Source organism: Vipera ursinii (genome assembly GCF_947247035.1).
Source record: "Vipera ursinii genome assembly, chromosome: 2".
NCBI classification, from domain to species: domain Eukaryota; kingdom Metazoa; phylum Chordata; class Lepidosauria; order Squamata; family Viperidae; genus Vipera; species Vipera ursinii.
The window spans coordinates 217859432-217876912 of NC_139513.1; the positions used below are offsets into that span (position 1 = coordinate 217859432).

Sequence of the window (17481 nt, forward strand, 5' to 3'; positions counted from 1 at the left end):
TGACTCTGGGACGATGCATAAATATGAGACAGTTGCCAAGCATCTGAATTTTGATCACATGACTGTGGGATGCTACAACGTCGTAAGTGTGAAACACGGTCACGAGTCATTTTTTTCAGTGCCGTTGTAACTTTGGACTACCCCTGCATGAACAATTGTAAGTTGAGGATTTACCTCTACGTAGAATGTGAAGCCTTAATAAGGTCAACTGCAAAGCCTGAGATCTTTTGACTTTAGGCTCTGTTTTCCGGGAACAGATCATCATTTAATTAACTGGTACCGCAGTGTGTTTCTCTGCCTCATTATTTTTTTTGCAAGGCATTTGTGAAAATAAGGAGAATTTAACGATGTAAAAGAAGTCTCATCCAGAAATCATCCAACAGTCCTGTGTTTTAGTCACTGAGTAACATAATCCAGAAGAGCTTCCCAATAGGGATTAAAAGCAAAGGTCTTGAGACTGTGGATTTTCAGATCTGCAACTTCTTAGTACAACGCATTAAATCAATTGAGAAAAGGGAAGGTGGCAGGTTGGTTATTTAGTCTGCCTGAGCACTTCACCTACTCCTTTGCTACATCAGTCAAAACGATCTCAGTGGGGCATGTATTTACTGCCACTGCTCAACGGTCTCCAACACAATGCTTTCTCCGTCATTAATTTCTAATCTTCTTGGTCTTGTTTTAGCACAGATGCCTACAACTCCTCTGTGAGTGGAGAAAAGATATAATTAGCTGGTTTGCCTGTTGAGAATTCAGCAGCAAGCTCTGAATATTTAAAGCTGCACTTAAAACTAGTAATTTTGTTCTCCCTGAAGCAACGTTTGCAGTCTTAATCCCAGATTCTAGACTCGCGAAAATCGGACCATTCAAAGATGACAAAATTAGAACTACCTCTGCAGTCTTACAGTAAGCCTTCTAATCCAATCACTGTGACAGCCTGATGTACTAGAGCAGATCAAGGTGATCCCTGCTGGTTTGCCTAACAGTAGGATGTCTTCTAATATTTTTTTTAAAAAAATCCAATCTCACCATCTCTATTCATCTACTGCTCAAAACCAAGTTGGACTGAACCCCTTATTTTCATCAGCCACTTCATACATTCTCCCTCTAATTCAGGGGTGTCAAACTCAATTTCACTGAGGGCCGCATCAGCATTGCTGTTGCCCTCAGGGGGCCGGATGGGTATGGCCAGGGTGGGCGTGGCCTACTGGGTGGGCGTGGCTAGAGTGTGTATGGCCTACTGGGTGGGCGTGGCCAGCTCTACATCATTCGCATCAAGGGTGCCTATGGGGGCCTGGGCAGGAGTGGGACAGATCTGAGGGTCTCTGGCAGAAGGAGGGTCTCTGGGCCAGGGCCAAGGCAATGGGGGCTGTTCCCTCACTGTTTCCAGGATGGCTTCGCGGGCCACATGAAACCACTTCGCGGGCCGGATCTGGGTCCCGGGCCTTGTGTTTGACATGTCTGCTCTAATTGAATTCAGCCAGGCCTCTCACCTACTGAAATAGGAAATAACCCCTGAATCCAGTGGTGGGATTCAGCTGGTTCGCACCAGCTATTTTTTTGTTGCCCAGGCCCAGAATGGACTTCCGGAAGCGGCATCCACACAAAGAAACAGTTGTTCACATATTTGAATCCCACCACTGCCTGAATCTATGCTTCACCCCAGACCATGCTTTAATACTAATCATAGTATGATTAGTACATATTCCCACATAACAGAAAAAAATCAAAACCACTGTAAATAACTTTGCTTAATGTTTGTGGAGATTCTCAGTCATTCAGGTCATGGTTGTCCCAAAGGTGCTTTTTCAAGAGGCGACTGGACTTCCTTGTTTTCCTTTGAAGAAGTTTCGCTTCTCATCCAACAAGCTTCTTCAGCTCTGGCTGGATGGTAAGGAATGGAAGGATTTATATTCCTTGCAGACAGCTGGTCATTTGCATTCTTTTAGAGTCGTTGAAGCCACTTGGGGGTTTGTCCTGAGGGGGGGGTTGCCCTGACCCTGGGGACACAGACAAAACCATAAGTGGTCTCAACAACTATCTAAAAGAATGCAAATGACCAGCTGTCTGCAAGCAATATAAATCCTTCCATTCCCCACCATCCAGTCAGAGCTGAAGAAGCTTTTTTGGATGAGAAGTTAAATGTCGTTTTTTAAAAAAAGCCTCTTGAAAAAGCACCTTTGGGACAACTTCACTAAATGGGCAAAGTTAGACCTTTCCCCAATTTCATCTAATCCAGGATGAATTTCCAAGTCCAGCTAAGAATATTATCTTAGGTTTTATCTCAGTATTTGATGATTGCTGAGGTCTGAGGGGACTGAACCTGAACCGAAGCAAGACAAGTTTTTTATTTCTCACAGTTCTCTGTCACCCCAAATGATATCTCTCTTGGGAGATAAGGACTACCCCTGAGAATGTAAGTCTGCTGTTTAGGGCTCTATGAATTTATAGTTATTACTAGATGCAAAGGGAGAAGTTTTGGTCAAAAGGCCATTCGACTAGCTGCTTTTGGTGTACCAATTGAAATCCTACCAAGAGCAGAAGGATCTCACAACAGTCATTCACCTTCTTATTGCTACTCAGACTGGCACATCACAATGCCCTCTTCGTGGGGCCATCTTTGCAGACTAGCCAGAAATTCTAATTGGCAAGTAATACAGTAGCTAATTTGTTACCAGGCACTCATCATCATAAGTACATATATTTGCACTAAGCCCTACATTATAGGTTCTCACACACAATTCAAAATGCTTGTGACATGCTGTCAAGTTCTTTATGTGGGTTAGCACCCAAACTGCTAAAGAAGAAATTGCCTTCTTCAACTTCTTACCTAATACAATCAAATGGGAGAAGCTGCCTGAGGTAAGGAAAACAGAGCTCTACAGTTGTTTAGTTGTACTGCTTATTTTGTGATTTAGTCTCATTTGAGGTTTGTCTAGCCCAGGGGCTAGGCAACCTTGGCTCTTTGATGACTCGTGGACTTCAACTCCCAGAATTCCTGAGCCAGCCATACTGAGGGGAAAGGGAGAGGTTTCCAAGCTGAGCCAGGCTGGCTCAGGAATTCTGGGAGTTGAAGTCCACGAGTCACAAAAGAGCCAAGGTTGCCTACCCCTGGTCTAGCCTCACCTTTGTTGGACTGGAACACCTAATAGATGCTGGCAGAATGAAAGAAACAGGAATGTTGTGAAAGACATGTCTGAGCCAAGGTGCAGGGAGAAGCATGAAAAAGAGACTCTGAGTAACTATGCCTGAATTATGCTTGAATTACTCCATTAGCAGTAAATATCTTTCCAGACATCCAAAGATGTTCTTATTTCTTGTTTCCTTAGTCTGCTTGCAATTCAGGACTTAACAGTTGCCTTATGGAAGTAAACAGAGCTTTTCCAACAACCATTTGGAGTTTAACTGGAACAACATATCTGTTATTTAATTATTACAGGCATTATATTTTATTATTAATAATAATGCACTGATTGGTTCACCTTTATACATTGGTTTCCTAATGATGATTTCTGAAATAAACTGCCAGAAGCTCCTTGTGAACGTGTCAATATACAAAGGCTATAAATAAATCTGTACAATTTGTAGTGTATAAATAAAAACAAAATTAACAGCTTCAATATAGGGTAGAATGATGTTAATTCCATCATCCACAGTCAGTCTCTTCAGCTCATGTAGGAGATTACTTCACATTGTATTAATGGGGATAGCAAATACTTTGTTTTTATACACATGCCATTAACTGTATTTAAATAGTTCGGCAGCCTTTTCTATTTTGTTGCAATTTAATGCTACTTTCAATGAAAAAAAGATTTATGGAACTTCCATCAGTCAAGACTACACCAGATTTTGACTGCAGGTCAAAGGCAAACACCCCTACAAAGTAGATCGCATCAGAGCCTGTTCTGGGAGGTGGTTTGAGAACTTTACATGCCGAAATTGGTGCAGATTATGCCACTTAAAATGTCCAGTCATCAAAATTATAAACTAGAGAGCCAAATATTAAACCCCATCAAAACTGGGCGTAACAAGCAGCTCCTGTAGAGCAAAGTAAACTAATATAGGTAGCCATTTTAATTTTAAATTTCTGAAATGGCAATTGAGAATGGAAATTTAAGTTAAGCTAATAACTGCCAAATTAAATTGACAGATATATTAAGTGGAAGAGAGGAATAAATCACAACATGACATCGAGTTGACCATATATCTGCTTAATAAGCCAAAGCATCAATGATACATGGCTATTCCCTTTATGCAGGAGCAAGCCAATTTCATTCAAATCAGAAAACTATAATTTACGGCTTTAACAAACCAGTATATTATGCGAACAATAGGCTCATGGCATTCCAAAGCCATTAAATCATAGCTTTCCAGTTCAGATGAAAGAAGCTGTGTTTTACTTATGCAAAGGGGGAAAAAAGGAAGGGATTACATGTACTCCCAAAAGATTTATTGTTATTTCAGCTTATTAAAGCAAGTCATGATCCTTGAAATGCAATACTGCTATATTATAGAATGGCATCTGAAGGCAGAGCAAGTATAAAATGTAGTTATTTCTTACAATAAAACCTAACTATGTGAAAGAAGATTGATTTCAATAGTTTATTCTCACACCACCAGTGGATTTAAAAATAGGGCGATGGCATGTTTAACCAAAATAAAGATCCCTCTGTTATAAGCAAGCTTAGAAGTTTATCATGCAATGTTGGGCTGTTAGCCACAAGATGATGCTGTTGTATTTGTTACAGAAAATCCAATCTTCTTTTAGAAAGTAGACAAAGGATTCAACATAAATCTTCCCAAAGCCCACCAATACACATTTCCCTCTGCTAAAAATTCTTCAAAGGGCTTATGATTGCATTTCTCTTTGCTACAGAGAATCACTGTTATTCCACTTACACAGATACTTCTAAAATAATGTTTACAAGCCAGAGCTTACATCTGGTTCAACTGACTTATTTAAGGGACTACTAGACCTTCCATTTCAAAGTTGCAGTATAATTGCTCACAGGTAACAGAAGGGAAAGGTTAAAAAAATCAAACCAATTAAATAGCAATAGCACTTAGATTTATATACCATTTCACTGGGTTTAACAGCCCTATCTAAGCAGTTTACAGAGTCAGCCTATTGCTCCCAATGATCTGGGTTCCTCATTTTACCCACCTCAGAAGGAAGAAGGCTGAGCCAACCTGAGTAGCAATGAGCACACACCAAATTTACCTAAAAATATAAATAATGCTAAGAAAGATAGAAGAAAAGAGGAGAGGATTCTCGGCTCGGTACCTATATAAAAGACACCTGGGAGCCAGAAATGTTCCTGATTGATAGGGGATCAAATACTTATTTCACTCATTAAAATGCAAATCAACTTATAACTTTTTTGAAATGCGTTTTTCTGATATATATTTTTTGTCCTTATTCTGTCTCTCACTGTTAAAATAAACCTACCATTAAAATTATAGGCTGATCATTTCTTTGTCAGTGGGCAAACTTACAAAATCAGCAGGGGATCAATTAATTTCCCCCCACGCTGTATATGATTTCTAAGGACCAATGCTCACCATAATCAGATCAAATCAATGCCCAATTAGATTTTATATTTAAGAACCCACATACACACGCAGATAGGCACTTTATTATCCAAGAGTAAGAAATCTGAGGCTGTTCAGAGATTACTGAATTAAAACTCCTTGCACACTTCATATTGGCTATGCTACCATGGCTAAACTGTAATTCAACATTTCAGCAGCAACAGGTTGCCCAATTCTGCAACCTGTTGGTAAAGACCTTTATGTCCTTGTAACTTTAATCTCCTGTTGCAGGTTGTAATCTGTTCCAAGTAAAGCTGCCTTTTGCAACTGATTGATTTTGTTAATGTCAATGGTGACTGTTATTACATTAGGATAATTTTTCCTTCCAAGTTTTATGCACGCTCCTTGGTGCCAGCTTCTTTTACAGTTATCACTTTTTTTAAAAAAAATCCTTTTTTGCCACTATTATTTCACAACACACTTGATTTTCAAATAAACCCAATTCTTGCAAGACATTGGCTTTTCCTTCCCTGGCTTTCATTGTTCTCTGTAAATTAAGATGTTGCTTAATACCTTTTTAACAGACGCTTACTTTGAAAACAACCTCATCTTCTTAAGATGACTGAGGAAGCTAACTTTTTCATGTTAATTTTTAGTTAATTAACTACACATCTCCTGTACTTTAGTAAACAGATAAATCTGACTACCAACGTTTACATTTGGACAAGAAACAGTAACGATATTACTTTATTGCCTTTAGGGGGAAAATCACACTACTTGAACATTAGTCACTTTCTTCTCTGCTCTTCCTCTTTTCTTGTTGATTGACGTTGTTTTCATTCCCGCCCGTATGAAGAGCTGTGGAGTAGTTGAAAGTTTGTAATCTGATTTCTAATTTCAAACTGACCTAGAATGGATTTTGGAACAGATGTGGAAGTACTGCATCTACTGTACAGAGCAAAAATATGGATGCACATGAGCTGAACATACAGATCAGCCTTTCCCAACTCTTCAGATATATTGCATGCGATTTCTGGAATCTGCAACTAATGTGACTATCGACACGGTGCCTGGTAATTGTGGGAACAATCTGAATGAATGTCTCAGATGTATATACTAAAAGTATATCATTTACTTTAGGTAAAGGTAAAGGTTCCCCCGCACATGCGTGCTAGTCGTTTCTGACTCTAGGGGCCGGTGCTCATCTCCGTTTCAAAGCCAAAGAGCCAGCGCTTGTCCGAGGACGTCTCCGTGGTCATGTGGCCGGCATGACTAGACGCCAAAGGCGCACGGAATGCTGTTACCTTCCCACCGTAGTGGTCCCTATTTTCCTACTTGCATTTTTACGTGCTTTCGAACTGCTAGGTTGGCAGAAGCTGGGACGAGCAACAGGCGCTCACTCTGTTACGCGGCACTCGGGATTCGAACCGCCAAACTGCCGACCTTCTGATCAACAAGCTCAGCGTCCTAACCCACTGAGCCACTGCGTCCCATCATTTACTTTAGAGTAAAACTATTTTACAGAACAACAAAAATATTAGCAACCCAAATGTAACAGGCCTGAGTGCACAAGTATATCTTCAACTGGTACAATTTGTGATGCCAACCGTAACTGAATAGGGAGAGGAACATCTTCTCTTTGTTGTTGTTAGCTGCGAAGTCGTGTCCGACCCATCGCGACCCCATGGACAACCTTCCTCCAGGCCTTCCTGTCCTCTACCATCTTCTCTTAGAAGTCTGTAAACCTCTAAAGATAGGGCCACACGAAGAGGACACCCCTTCTTTTACCAGGCCAGCACATAAAGAAGCTGACCTATTTCAGATATCCAGGCTAAGTAGACTTTTATATTCCAGTACAGAGGTCCCCAACCTTTTGGGCACCAAGGACGTGTTCCGTGGAGAGAGGTTTACCCATGGACCGGAGGGGCACGGTTTTGTGTGCTGCCTGCATCCCATGGATGGGGCTTTGGTTGTTTATGCGGACCGGTGCTGGCATGCCATGGCCCGGTACCAGTCCACAGACTGGGTATTGGGGACCCCTGTTCTAGTACAAGAGTGTTAAATCTTGCTGTACAGCATACTGGACTTTTGAACTGCAAAAATAGTTTTGCAGTAAGCTGCCTCCTTAACTACTTTGCGCCCAGGTGCAACCCATGCTGTAACCCCTAAGGCATGCCCATCTAAGGTATAGAGTGCTGCATTCATTTGGACTAGAAACTTGGACTTTACTATGCACTCCCAATATTAAGCAAAAATCAAGGACACGGGGGCATAACCTCACACTGACAGCAGGGAAGTTCAAAAGTAAGGTTAGACAGTATTACTTCACAGAAAGAAGTGGAAGCTTGGAACCAACTTCCAGCGGAGGTAGTGGGTCAATTATCAGTAACTGAGTTTAAACTTGCTTGGGATAAACACTTGTCCATCATCTGACAAAAATTAAAAATTAAATAAACATGAATGAAATATATATAAATAACAATTGAAAAGAATAAACAAATTGAAAAGAAAACAAAAAACAAATAAACTCAAAGGGCAGACTCAACGGACGACTAGGTCTTTTTCTGCCAGTAGTTTTCTATGTATCTATGAATTATTATACCGGGATATCCTGGCCAAAGATAGTATAGACAGATACATTTTAGAAAAGATGGACATTTCTTTTAAGGAGGAGAGACAATCTGCCATTACAGTATTGACTATTGTGCTGTAAGAAGAGACATCAGCTTACAATATCCAAAGGGCTAAAAGTGAACAGTATAATAGTACTCTTACATTACAGGTAGTCCTCGACTTACAACAGTTCATTTAGTGACTGTTGAAAATTACAACACTCCTGAAAAAAAGTAACTTATGACCGTTTTTCACACTTACAACAGTTGCATCATGCCCATGGTGATGTGATTAAACTTTGGATGCTTGGCAACTGTTTCATACTTGTGACGGTTGCAGTGTCCCGGGACGATGTGACAAATCTTTTGCGCCCTTCTGACAAGCAAAGTCAGTGGGGAAGCCAGTTTCACTTAACAACGAGGTTGCTAACTTAACGGCTGCAGTGATTCGCTTGACAAATGTGGCAAGAAAGGTTGTAAAATGTCTCACTTGGCAACGGGGCTAAATTGTGGTTGTTAATCGAGGGCCGCCTGTATTTTTAACAATTAATCCCAATACTGTTTGGGGCTTACAATAATAAAGATATGACTACTTCTAGTTTAGCAGCATTATCTAACTACAACAAAAGATACCTGCAACAAAAATTGGAGTTCACTTCTTTCTGATTTCCAATGTTCTGCATGACACCTAAACTCTTCTTCTGCCACTTTTATTATCTCTGACTCTATCACGTTTTTCTGCTCCTTCTGGCATTCCAAGGTCTCCTTGAGGTAGATACAGGTTAGAATTAAATTAACCATAACCTACTGTAGGCTTGAGATACAGCTACAAATATACACATAGGGGAATTAATTGAAGCTATCAAACATTGTGCTGTAGATCCGTGTTATTCTCGTTTCCTAATTTTACCAGGGAGAGGAGGGAAAACATTTTATGCAAGACATTTTCTTCATTGATAAAGAGTTCACGGCGCTCTCAGTGAATCAGTCTGATGGATGCTACTTTACTCAGGTATGGTAGTTGAAACTGCTTAGATTTAGGGAAAAATAATATATATATATATTGCTACACTAAAGGGAAAGCAAGACATCTGAAGAAAAACTGCCACTGTATCTGAACAAACCACACTTCCAATCATTCTGCTTGCAAATCAAAATCCTAAACTCTGTTTGAACTAGGTATGAAATTCTGCTTTAAGTAAATAATATACCGTAAGGACTGCAACATTGGTCACTATGAACATTATTGAATTCCAGGTCCTATCAAGCCTTTCCTGTAGAGCAGACATGTCAAACACAAGGCCCGGGGGGCAGATCTGGCCCGCGAAGTGGTTTCATGTGGCCCGCGAAGCCATCCTGGAAACAGTGAGGGAATGGCCCCACTGCCTTGGCCCTGGCCCAGAGACCCTCCTTCTGCCAGAGACCCTCAGATCTGTCCAACTCCTGCCCAGGCCCCCATAGGCACCCTTGATGTGAACGATGTAGAGCTGGCCATGCCCACCCAGTAGGCCATACGCACTCTAGCCACGCCCACCCAGTAGACCACACCCACCCTGGCCATACCCACCCGGCCCCCTAAGGGCAACCGCAATGCTGATGCGGCCCTCAATGAAATTGAGTTTGACACCCCTGCTGTAGAGAGAAGAGGTGGTGCTAATGGGAACTGCAGAGCAAGGAGTACTGAAAGCCTACACAATGCCCATCTCTGCTTTGTGGATCAGACTAATTTTTAACATGTGAATAGCTCTCACTCTTTTCTGTCTCTCAATTGGCGCTGCTGAATTCAGCTACAAATCACTACTTTTTCTTTCGTGAAACCAGGCTGCAAACATCTGCTAGCTATATTGGGTAAGAACATCCCCACCCAAAAGAACATCAACTTACACTCTTGGATGAGAGAAGGGAGTTACATTCCCCATCTTGAACATCTTGGAGGAAGCAAGGAATGGGGACTTAAAAGAGCCCCACACTCTAGACAGGGCATGCCCAACCTGGGCCATCGGCCACACGTGGCCCTGGAGAGCTAATAATGCCATCCCTCAATAATGCCACTGCAAACTTTTAACATTATGTGAGTTATATACATTAACTCTATTATATATTTTATATGTGGCCCAAGACAATTACTCTTCACTCAATGAGGTCCAAGCAAGACAAAAGGTTGGGCACCCATGCTCTAGACCAGTGGTTCCCAACCTGTGGTCCGTGGACCTCGGGGGTGGGGGGTCCACGAAGGCTTGAAAAATTTTTACTATTTAAATCTTGTTACAACTTGGGGGTCCGTGGCCACAAAAGTTACTTAAAGGGAGTCCGTGGTGAAGAAAAGATTGAGAACCACTGCTCTAGACTCTTCACGGGCCAAGAACCATTAAGACATTTTTCCTTCTCCTCAGGGAACACTGTCATGTCAAAGGGAAAAAAAATCAATCTCCCACTTAATCATTTAAATTTAAGCAGTTTGCTTACCTCTGTGCCTGAAAAATAAGACTTACAATATTTAGCCAGGAAGACAACCCTAAATTTAAAATATTTTTCCCCACCCACCCATCCTGCAGAGCAAGACAAAAGCTCATCTCTCTCTCTCTCTATCACTATGTTTTAGAAAACATCAACTCACTTTAAAGGTAAACCCTTTGCCAAAAAAACAACCATTTCTTCAGATAAATTCAGTCCCAGAGTGTTGCAATTACAAGCAAGTGCCTCAACTTTCTGTTTGTCCTGCTGAATCCCTTTACAGTTTGTGTCAAATCTTTTAAACTGCAAGATGTTTTTTTTAAGCCCAAGAAACTTTTTTGTAGAAAAACAGAGCAGAAAATACTGGTAAGAATATGTTTTTATGTTCTGAATCATAAAGTTTCGATTAAATACAGCAACAGCCATAGGAGTAGGTCAGAAAAAAGAATGGCAATCACAACTACCCCTTTGTACATACATGCTATGTTGATGCATACCAGAGAAGAGGGGTCCCCAACCCTCGGTCCGTGGACAAGCATTGGTCTGCGGCATGCCAGAAATTGGTCCGCGCAAACAAGCAATGCCCCATCTGCGGGATGCAGGCAGTACATGAAACCACACCCCTTCCGGCCCGTGGAAAAAACTCTCTCCACTGAACCAGTCCCTGCTGCCCAAAAGGTTGGGGACCTCTGCAATAGAGCACTGTTTCTCAACCTTGACCACTTGAAGATGGGTGGACTTCAGCTCCTAGAATTCTTTGCTCTCTAAGCCCTGCCCCTTGTACATACATGCTATGTTGACACATACACCATAGAGCACTGTTTCTCCACCTTGACCACTGCAAGATGGGAGGACTTCTGGGAGCAGAAGTCCACCCATCTTCAAGTGGTCACGGTTGAGAAACACTGCCATAGAGTAGAGCGCTCCAATGATAACCATAATCAATCATGAACTTCCTGAAGACACCATAAATAAAGGTTTACCTTCAAAATATCATCCAATCTCATCCTTTCCTTCAAAAGGGTTTCGTATTCAGCGTGGCAGGTACCAATAATCAACTCCTTTTCTGATAACTCATTGATAAACCTTCTCTGTTTTTCATCCCATTGACACTTATTGATGTGAAATGTTTTCTCCGCCTCATTCAATTTCTGCTGAAGAGCTCTGATGGTTTCTGTTGGAAAGAGACGCAAGGTGATTCTCAAATACAATTAAAATGTGAATTAAAGTAGCATAGGTCCTTCTCCCACCATCTCCGCGAGGGCGGAGGAGTCTCACCCCTTGCAATCCCGTGCCCTCAACAGAGACCTTCTGCGATGGCAGGCTGCAAACTAATGAAAGCTGGGGTTTTCTGGAGTACTTGTTGCTTTTTCTCCACATCGTGCCCTGGCCCCCTCAGCTCCTGGCCCCAGCCCCCTGGAAGGCTGCAAGAAGCTCCCATCGCAGCTTCTCTTCTCTCTCCTGTTGTTTTCCTCCCCAATGTCACAGCATGGGGTTGCAAGGAGACACACCCCAGTGTGTGTGAAGCACCTATTAGCTGGAGCCCAGCACTGAGCCCCAACAGCCGTGCAGAAGCACCAATCAGGTTGTAGCTGCTCTCGCAGATCCTGGGGCCTCTGCCAAGCCTTGACAGCCCTGCAGCTCCAGCTGTCCATCCCTCAAGGGTTGTGCGGCGCTGCCACTGCTTCTGCTCATTCCTCTCCCCCACCCCACTACCACTTCTCTAGGACGGTTGCGTACACCTGCCAGGTGCCAAAACCCTCTGTTAGACTGCCCTGCAATGTCTTGTTAGGAACACAGTAAGACAGACAGACACAGTGGTGGGATTCAGCCAGTTCGCACCAGTTCAGCAGAACCGGTAGCTAATTTTTTGTTTCCCCCGCCCAGAATGGACTTCCGGAAGTGGCATCCACGCAGAGAACCGGTTGTTCACATATTTGAATCCCACCACTGGACAGACACATTTATTTATTTATTTTATTTATTTAGTTACATTTATATACCGCCCTATTCCCTGAGGACTCAGGGCGGTTTACAGGGAATTAAAAAATCCACCATACAAAAGTTAAAAAACCAAATTAAAAAATATTAAATTGACCCTGTATACTTAAAACCCCAGTTAAAAATTTCTCCTCAGCCTGGGCCTGAGAGCTCAAAGAGCCAGGTCTTCAGGCCCCGGCGGAATGATCGGAGGTCGGGGGCAGTCCTCAGCTCCACCGGCAGCTGGTTCCAGAGGGCAGGCGCTCCCACTGAGAAGGCCCTATCCCTGGGTGTCACCCGCCGGCAATCTCTCACCGGCGGCACCCTGAGCAGACCCTCCCTGTGGGAGTGCACTGGGCGAAGGGCGTTTGATGCCGGCAGCAGGTGTTCCCTCAAATAGCCCGGACCCAGGCCATGTAGGGCTTTATAGGTAATAACCAGCACCTTGAATTTCACCCGGAGGGCAACCGGAAGCCAATGCAGCTCGCGGAGTAGAGGTGTTACATGGGAGTATCGGGAGACCCCCATTACAACTCGCGCGGCCGCATTCTGCACCAGTTGAAGCCTCCAAGTGGTCTTCAAGGGCAGCCCCATGTAGAGAGCGTTACAGTAGTCCAAACGGGAGGTAACAAGCGCATGAGTAACTGTGCGTAGGGCGTCTCGGTCCAGATAGGGACGCAACTGGTGCACCAGGCGAACCTGTGCAAAAGCCCCCCTGGTCACGGCTCCTATGTGGTCTTCAAAATTGAGCCGTGAGTCCAGGAGGACGCCCAGGTTGCGAGCCCTATCAACGGGGGGTAACACCTCACCCCCCATCGTTAGAGGTGGAATAAGTTGGTTAACCCGAGATGCCGATATACACAGCCACTCAGTCTTAGCGGGATTGAGACGAAGCCTGTTTCTCCCCATCCAGACCTGAACCGCCTCCAGGCACCGGGACATCACGGAGAGGGCATCGCTGGGTTGGTTTGGGGTGGAAAGAAAAAGTTGGGTATCATCAGCGTACTGGTGATACCCCACCCCGAAACCACGAATGATCTCGCCCAGCGGCTTCATATAGATGTTGAACAGGAGAGGCGAGAGGACCGACCCCTGAGGAACTCCACAAATGAGAGACCTCGGGGCGGATCTCTGCCCTCCTGTCAACACCGACTGCGAGCGGCCCTGGAGGTAGGAGGAGAACCACCGTAAAACGGTGCCTCCCACTCCCAACCCCCTGAGACGCTGCAGCAGGATACCATGGTCGATGGTATCGAAAGCCGCTGAGAGATCTAATAGGACCAGGACAGAGGAGCCCCCATATATATTGGGGCCAATCTACAGCCCTAACAAGAATCATGTAGCTTTTTTAACATAGTGTCATTAAACAACTGCAGGAATGCAGGAACAGACAATTAAATTTGCTTAACTGACAGCAGTTTATTATACTTGGAAAACAAATAATCCACTAGCTATCATTTAAAGTTGCTATTCAGCCAAGTATACAACATAATCACCATGTTAATATCTTTTTAATTAGGTAGTAATGAGCACCCAACAGAATGACAACAATTTCAAAATTATGTATCAGTTCTGGTAGAACTTTGGGACCAATATTTTCCCTTCATTATTTATATAGACACTGAGTCTCTTGTTATTAAAAACAAATGGGATTATTGAGATTTTTTTTAAGAAATTCAGAAATATTTCCAAATTAATAAGCAAGTAGAAATTGAAACTTGTATAACATAGGATGCTATGAAGCTATTTATAAATCTTACTCTATTAACATAAGCAAAAAAAATAGGAATGGAATGAAATGTTAGAATAATGACACATGAAAAACAATAATTCTGATGTATTTAGTGCATTAAAGTATAAGAGATATTAATAATGGGTAATAAAATATTATTAAAAATATAAGGTTTATTAAATGTATATATTACAAAAGTCATTCTTATAAATTGTTTTTCTAAAGTGTTAGCACCTGCTGTTAGAAAACAAAATAAAATTAAAAAATGAATGCATCACTGAAAATAAACTTTTTTAACCAAGCCAAAAATGTAGAAGTTACAAATGAAAATATTACATTTTAATTCAAAATATTCAGAATCCATTAAACTGACTATGAAAAAATGTGGCAAATAGTTTAAAAACTAAATCTGAGAAATTAAGTAATGATCTTAACCAAACAATCAGTGACAGTAACAAAATGAGAAAGACCCAGGAGATTGTAAAATTGTAAAACTCCCCATTTACGCCAGGAAAACACTGTTATTGAATTATGTTCATAGGGAAAATGTTCAGAAATCTGTTAAATTATTTATTGTAAATATTCTGAATTTCACCTTGCAGCTGTTCTATTTGTTTGTTTGCTCCGCCCAATTTTTCTTCTGATGAATACCGTTCTATACCAACTTCTTTCCTTGCTACAGCTAATTCATACTCCAGGCTTTGTCGCACAGCTTCAGCCTTCTCAACCTCTGCTCGCAGTTTTGCAATCTGGCTTTCATAGTTGGATAGCTATATAAACGAAATCAATTTTTTTGACGAAAAAAAAAAGAAAAAAAATTACAGGTAACTTTATTGACGAATTATTTTTTGAATACTCCTGTTATGCAATTATTTACACTTGGATGCCCTGAAACAAACTGGGTTGAAATATTTGTGAAAATCATTTTGATTTTCCTTTTTTTTCCCCCTTTCGTCTATTGTTTATATGCCGAAATGCCTTTACATGACTGTAAATGACCTAATCACATAATACTTGAAAATTAATACAGTCACCATAAAACATTACAAATCCAGAAAAATCAAAACAAAACCATGAATGGTACTTTCCTTTTTCACCCTCAGGATTAAATCAATTGATGAATCTAGTCTAGAAAAAAAAAGCTGTTGAGCTCCAAGCTTTTGAATTTGAACAATAATGCATAGAAAGGACAGTCTTTCTGACGCCTTTAAAAGCAGAAGGGTTTTCCAATGATAAACAGTTTTAGTTTGTCATCTCCTGCTACAATAGCTCCAGATAAAAGGATATGTTGATATTTCACAGCGTTAAAAGCTTACATTGTCTTTTCCGCTTTCTGACCTTCTCTTCCAGAACAATTCTGTGCCATCAAAGCTAAGGATCTGCTGTGCTGTTTCATCAATTTCACTGATAGCTACTTTCAACATAAGGATGCAGCTCTTGCTGCATTCCTGCCACCACCAGCAACTTCACAATTCACTTTCACGTTCCGAAAATTAGAACTCTGCCTAAGTCTATTAAGTTACCCCAAAGTTTGCATGAAATCCATCATACTTCCCCTGTCTTTTTATAAAAGGCTGACTGGTCTTAGTTTGAATCACCATTACACTAAGCTGCACGCAGCACTAAGTTTGATCTTTCATTCAGGATGAGTGGAACTTTTTCATCTCAAATGCTCATTTCATTGGAAAGCTGTTTTGTTAGCTCATTTTAAGTGTCAAACCTTTCACTTCTTAATTGTTGAAGTATTTGCTTCACTGCTGAATTAACAAGACTTATTACAGTAGCTCATGTGCAACAGAAGATGGGCTTTGCAAGTCAAGACTCTTTATTATTTTCATTTTCTGCTCTAAATCACTTTACTGTATGCAGGTAGTTCTTGCTTATTGTCTAGCCCAGGGGTAGGCAACCTTGGCTCTTTTATGACTCGTGGACTTCAACTCCCAGAATTCCTAAGCCAGCCATGCTGACGGGATAGGGAGAGGTTTCTATGCTTAGCCATGCTGGCTCAGGAATTCTGGGAGTTGAAGTCCACGAGTCATAAAACAGCCAAGGTTGCCTAGCCCAGGTCTAGCCTATTTAGCGACTGTGCTGGAAAAGTAGGTTTACAACCAGTCCTTGAACTTATGATCATCCCCGGGTTACACGAACTCCATCTGAGATCTTCACAGCTGGATTCTGACAAGTAAAGTGAATTGGGAAGCCAGCAGTAACTTGAAAGTCATAGTAACGTGATGCTGCATTGAACAACTGCAAGTGATTCTCTTAACAGCCACAGAGGAATTGGCATCATGGTCATGTGAGGTTTCACTTAACAACCCCATTGCTTAGAAATGGAGTTGCTGGTCCAATTGCAGATGTTAAGTGAGAAATGGTAGAGGACAGGAAGGCCTGGAGGAACGCTGTCCATAGGGTCGCGATGGGTCGGACACGACTTCGCAACTAACAACAACAACAACAAGTGAGAACTACCTGAACTTACCAGCGAGGCCTACATTTTTGTTATATTGCATGAACACTTTCTAGTCATCACCGCCATGCAGTTCAGGGTGAAGTAACACTGGAAATTGCTTTCTTTAAAATATTCCACTTTTCAAAAATGGGGACCTTATCTTAGTACCCCAACTTTATAAGGACTACAGGAGATTATCCATTCGTATTTGTGAAGTGAGCTGAAGGTAAGTAGCTTTTTGAAGCCATTTTTTTCTGGGTGGTTGTTTTTGGTTTTTTTTAACATGGGGAAGATTAAAGGTAGGACTATATTTAAAACCTATATTTAAAACCGCCACAAAGCCTAGAAAACAAGCAAAAATCAAGCCATCAAAATTTAGGCATTTTGCTGATGAATTTCTGCAACATAATCTCAAAGGGTTGGAAGCTGCATGTGGCCTCCAGGCTATTCATCTACTGAGGAGAAATGCATTATCTCCAGCTTCCTTCCATGTCCAACAGGAATTATATTACAAGCAAGATGCAAATTACAGCAGGAATCTCACTGAGTACATAATTAACTCCATGAGCCCTAGGGAACTTTTGACTCATATTTCTTAAACAACAATCCCCACATTCAAGCTTCGGATGTAAAAGCTAAATAACCATATGTTTATTAAGATCAACATCTTAAACAGTTCATACTGATTAAAACATTTTGGGCAGTGTTGGGCTTCAGGGTTTAGT

At 41.7% G+C, this 17481-nt stretch overlaps 1 protein-coding gene across 1 annotated transcript in view; it reads right to left on the reverse strand.

Moving 5' to 3' along the window:
- CCDC171 (coiled-coil domain containing 171) overlaps window positions 1-17481 on the reverse strand; it is a 206664-nt gene that overhangs the window by 181389 nt on the left and 7794 nt on the right. The window contains exons 5-7 of the mRNA XM_083352873.1: window positions 14903-15077; window positions 11579-11769; window positions 8775-8906 (exon numbers count right to left, since the gene is read on the reverse strand). Of these exons, the coding sequence (XP_083208999.1) occupies window positions 8775-8906; window positions 11579-11769; window positions 14903-15077 (498 nt within the window). The remainder of the gene's footprint in view (window positions 1-8774; window positions 8907-11578; window positions 11770-14902; window positions 15078-17481) is intronic.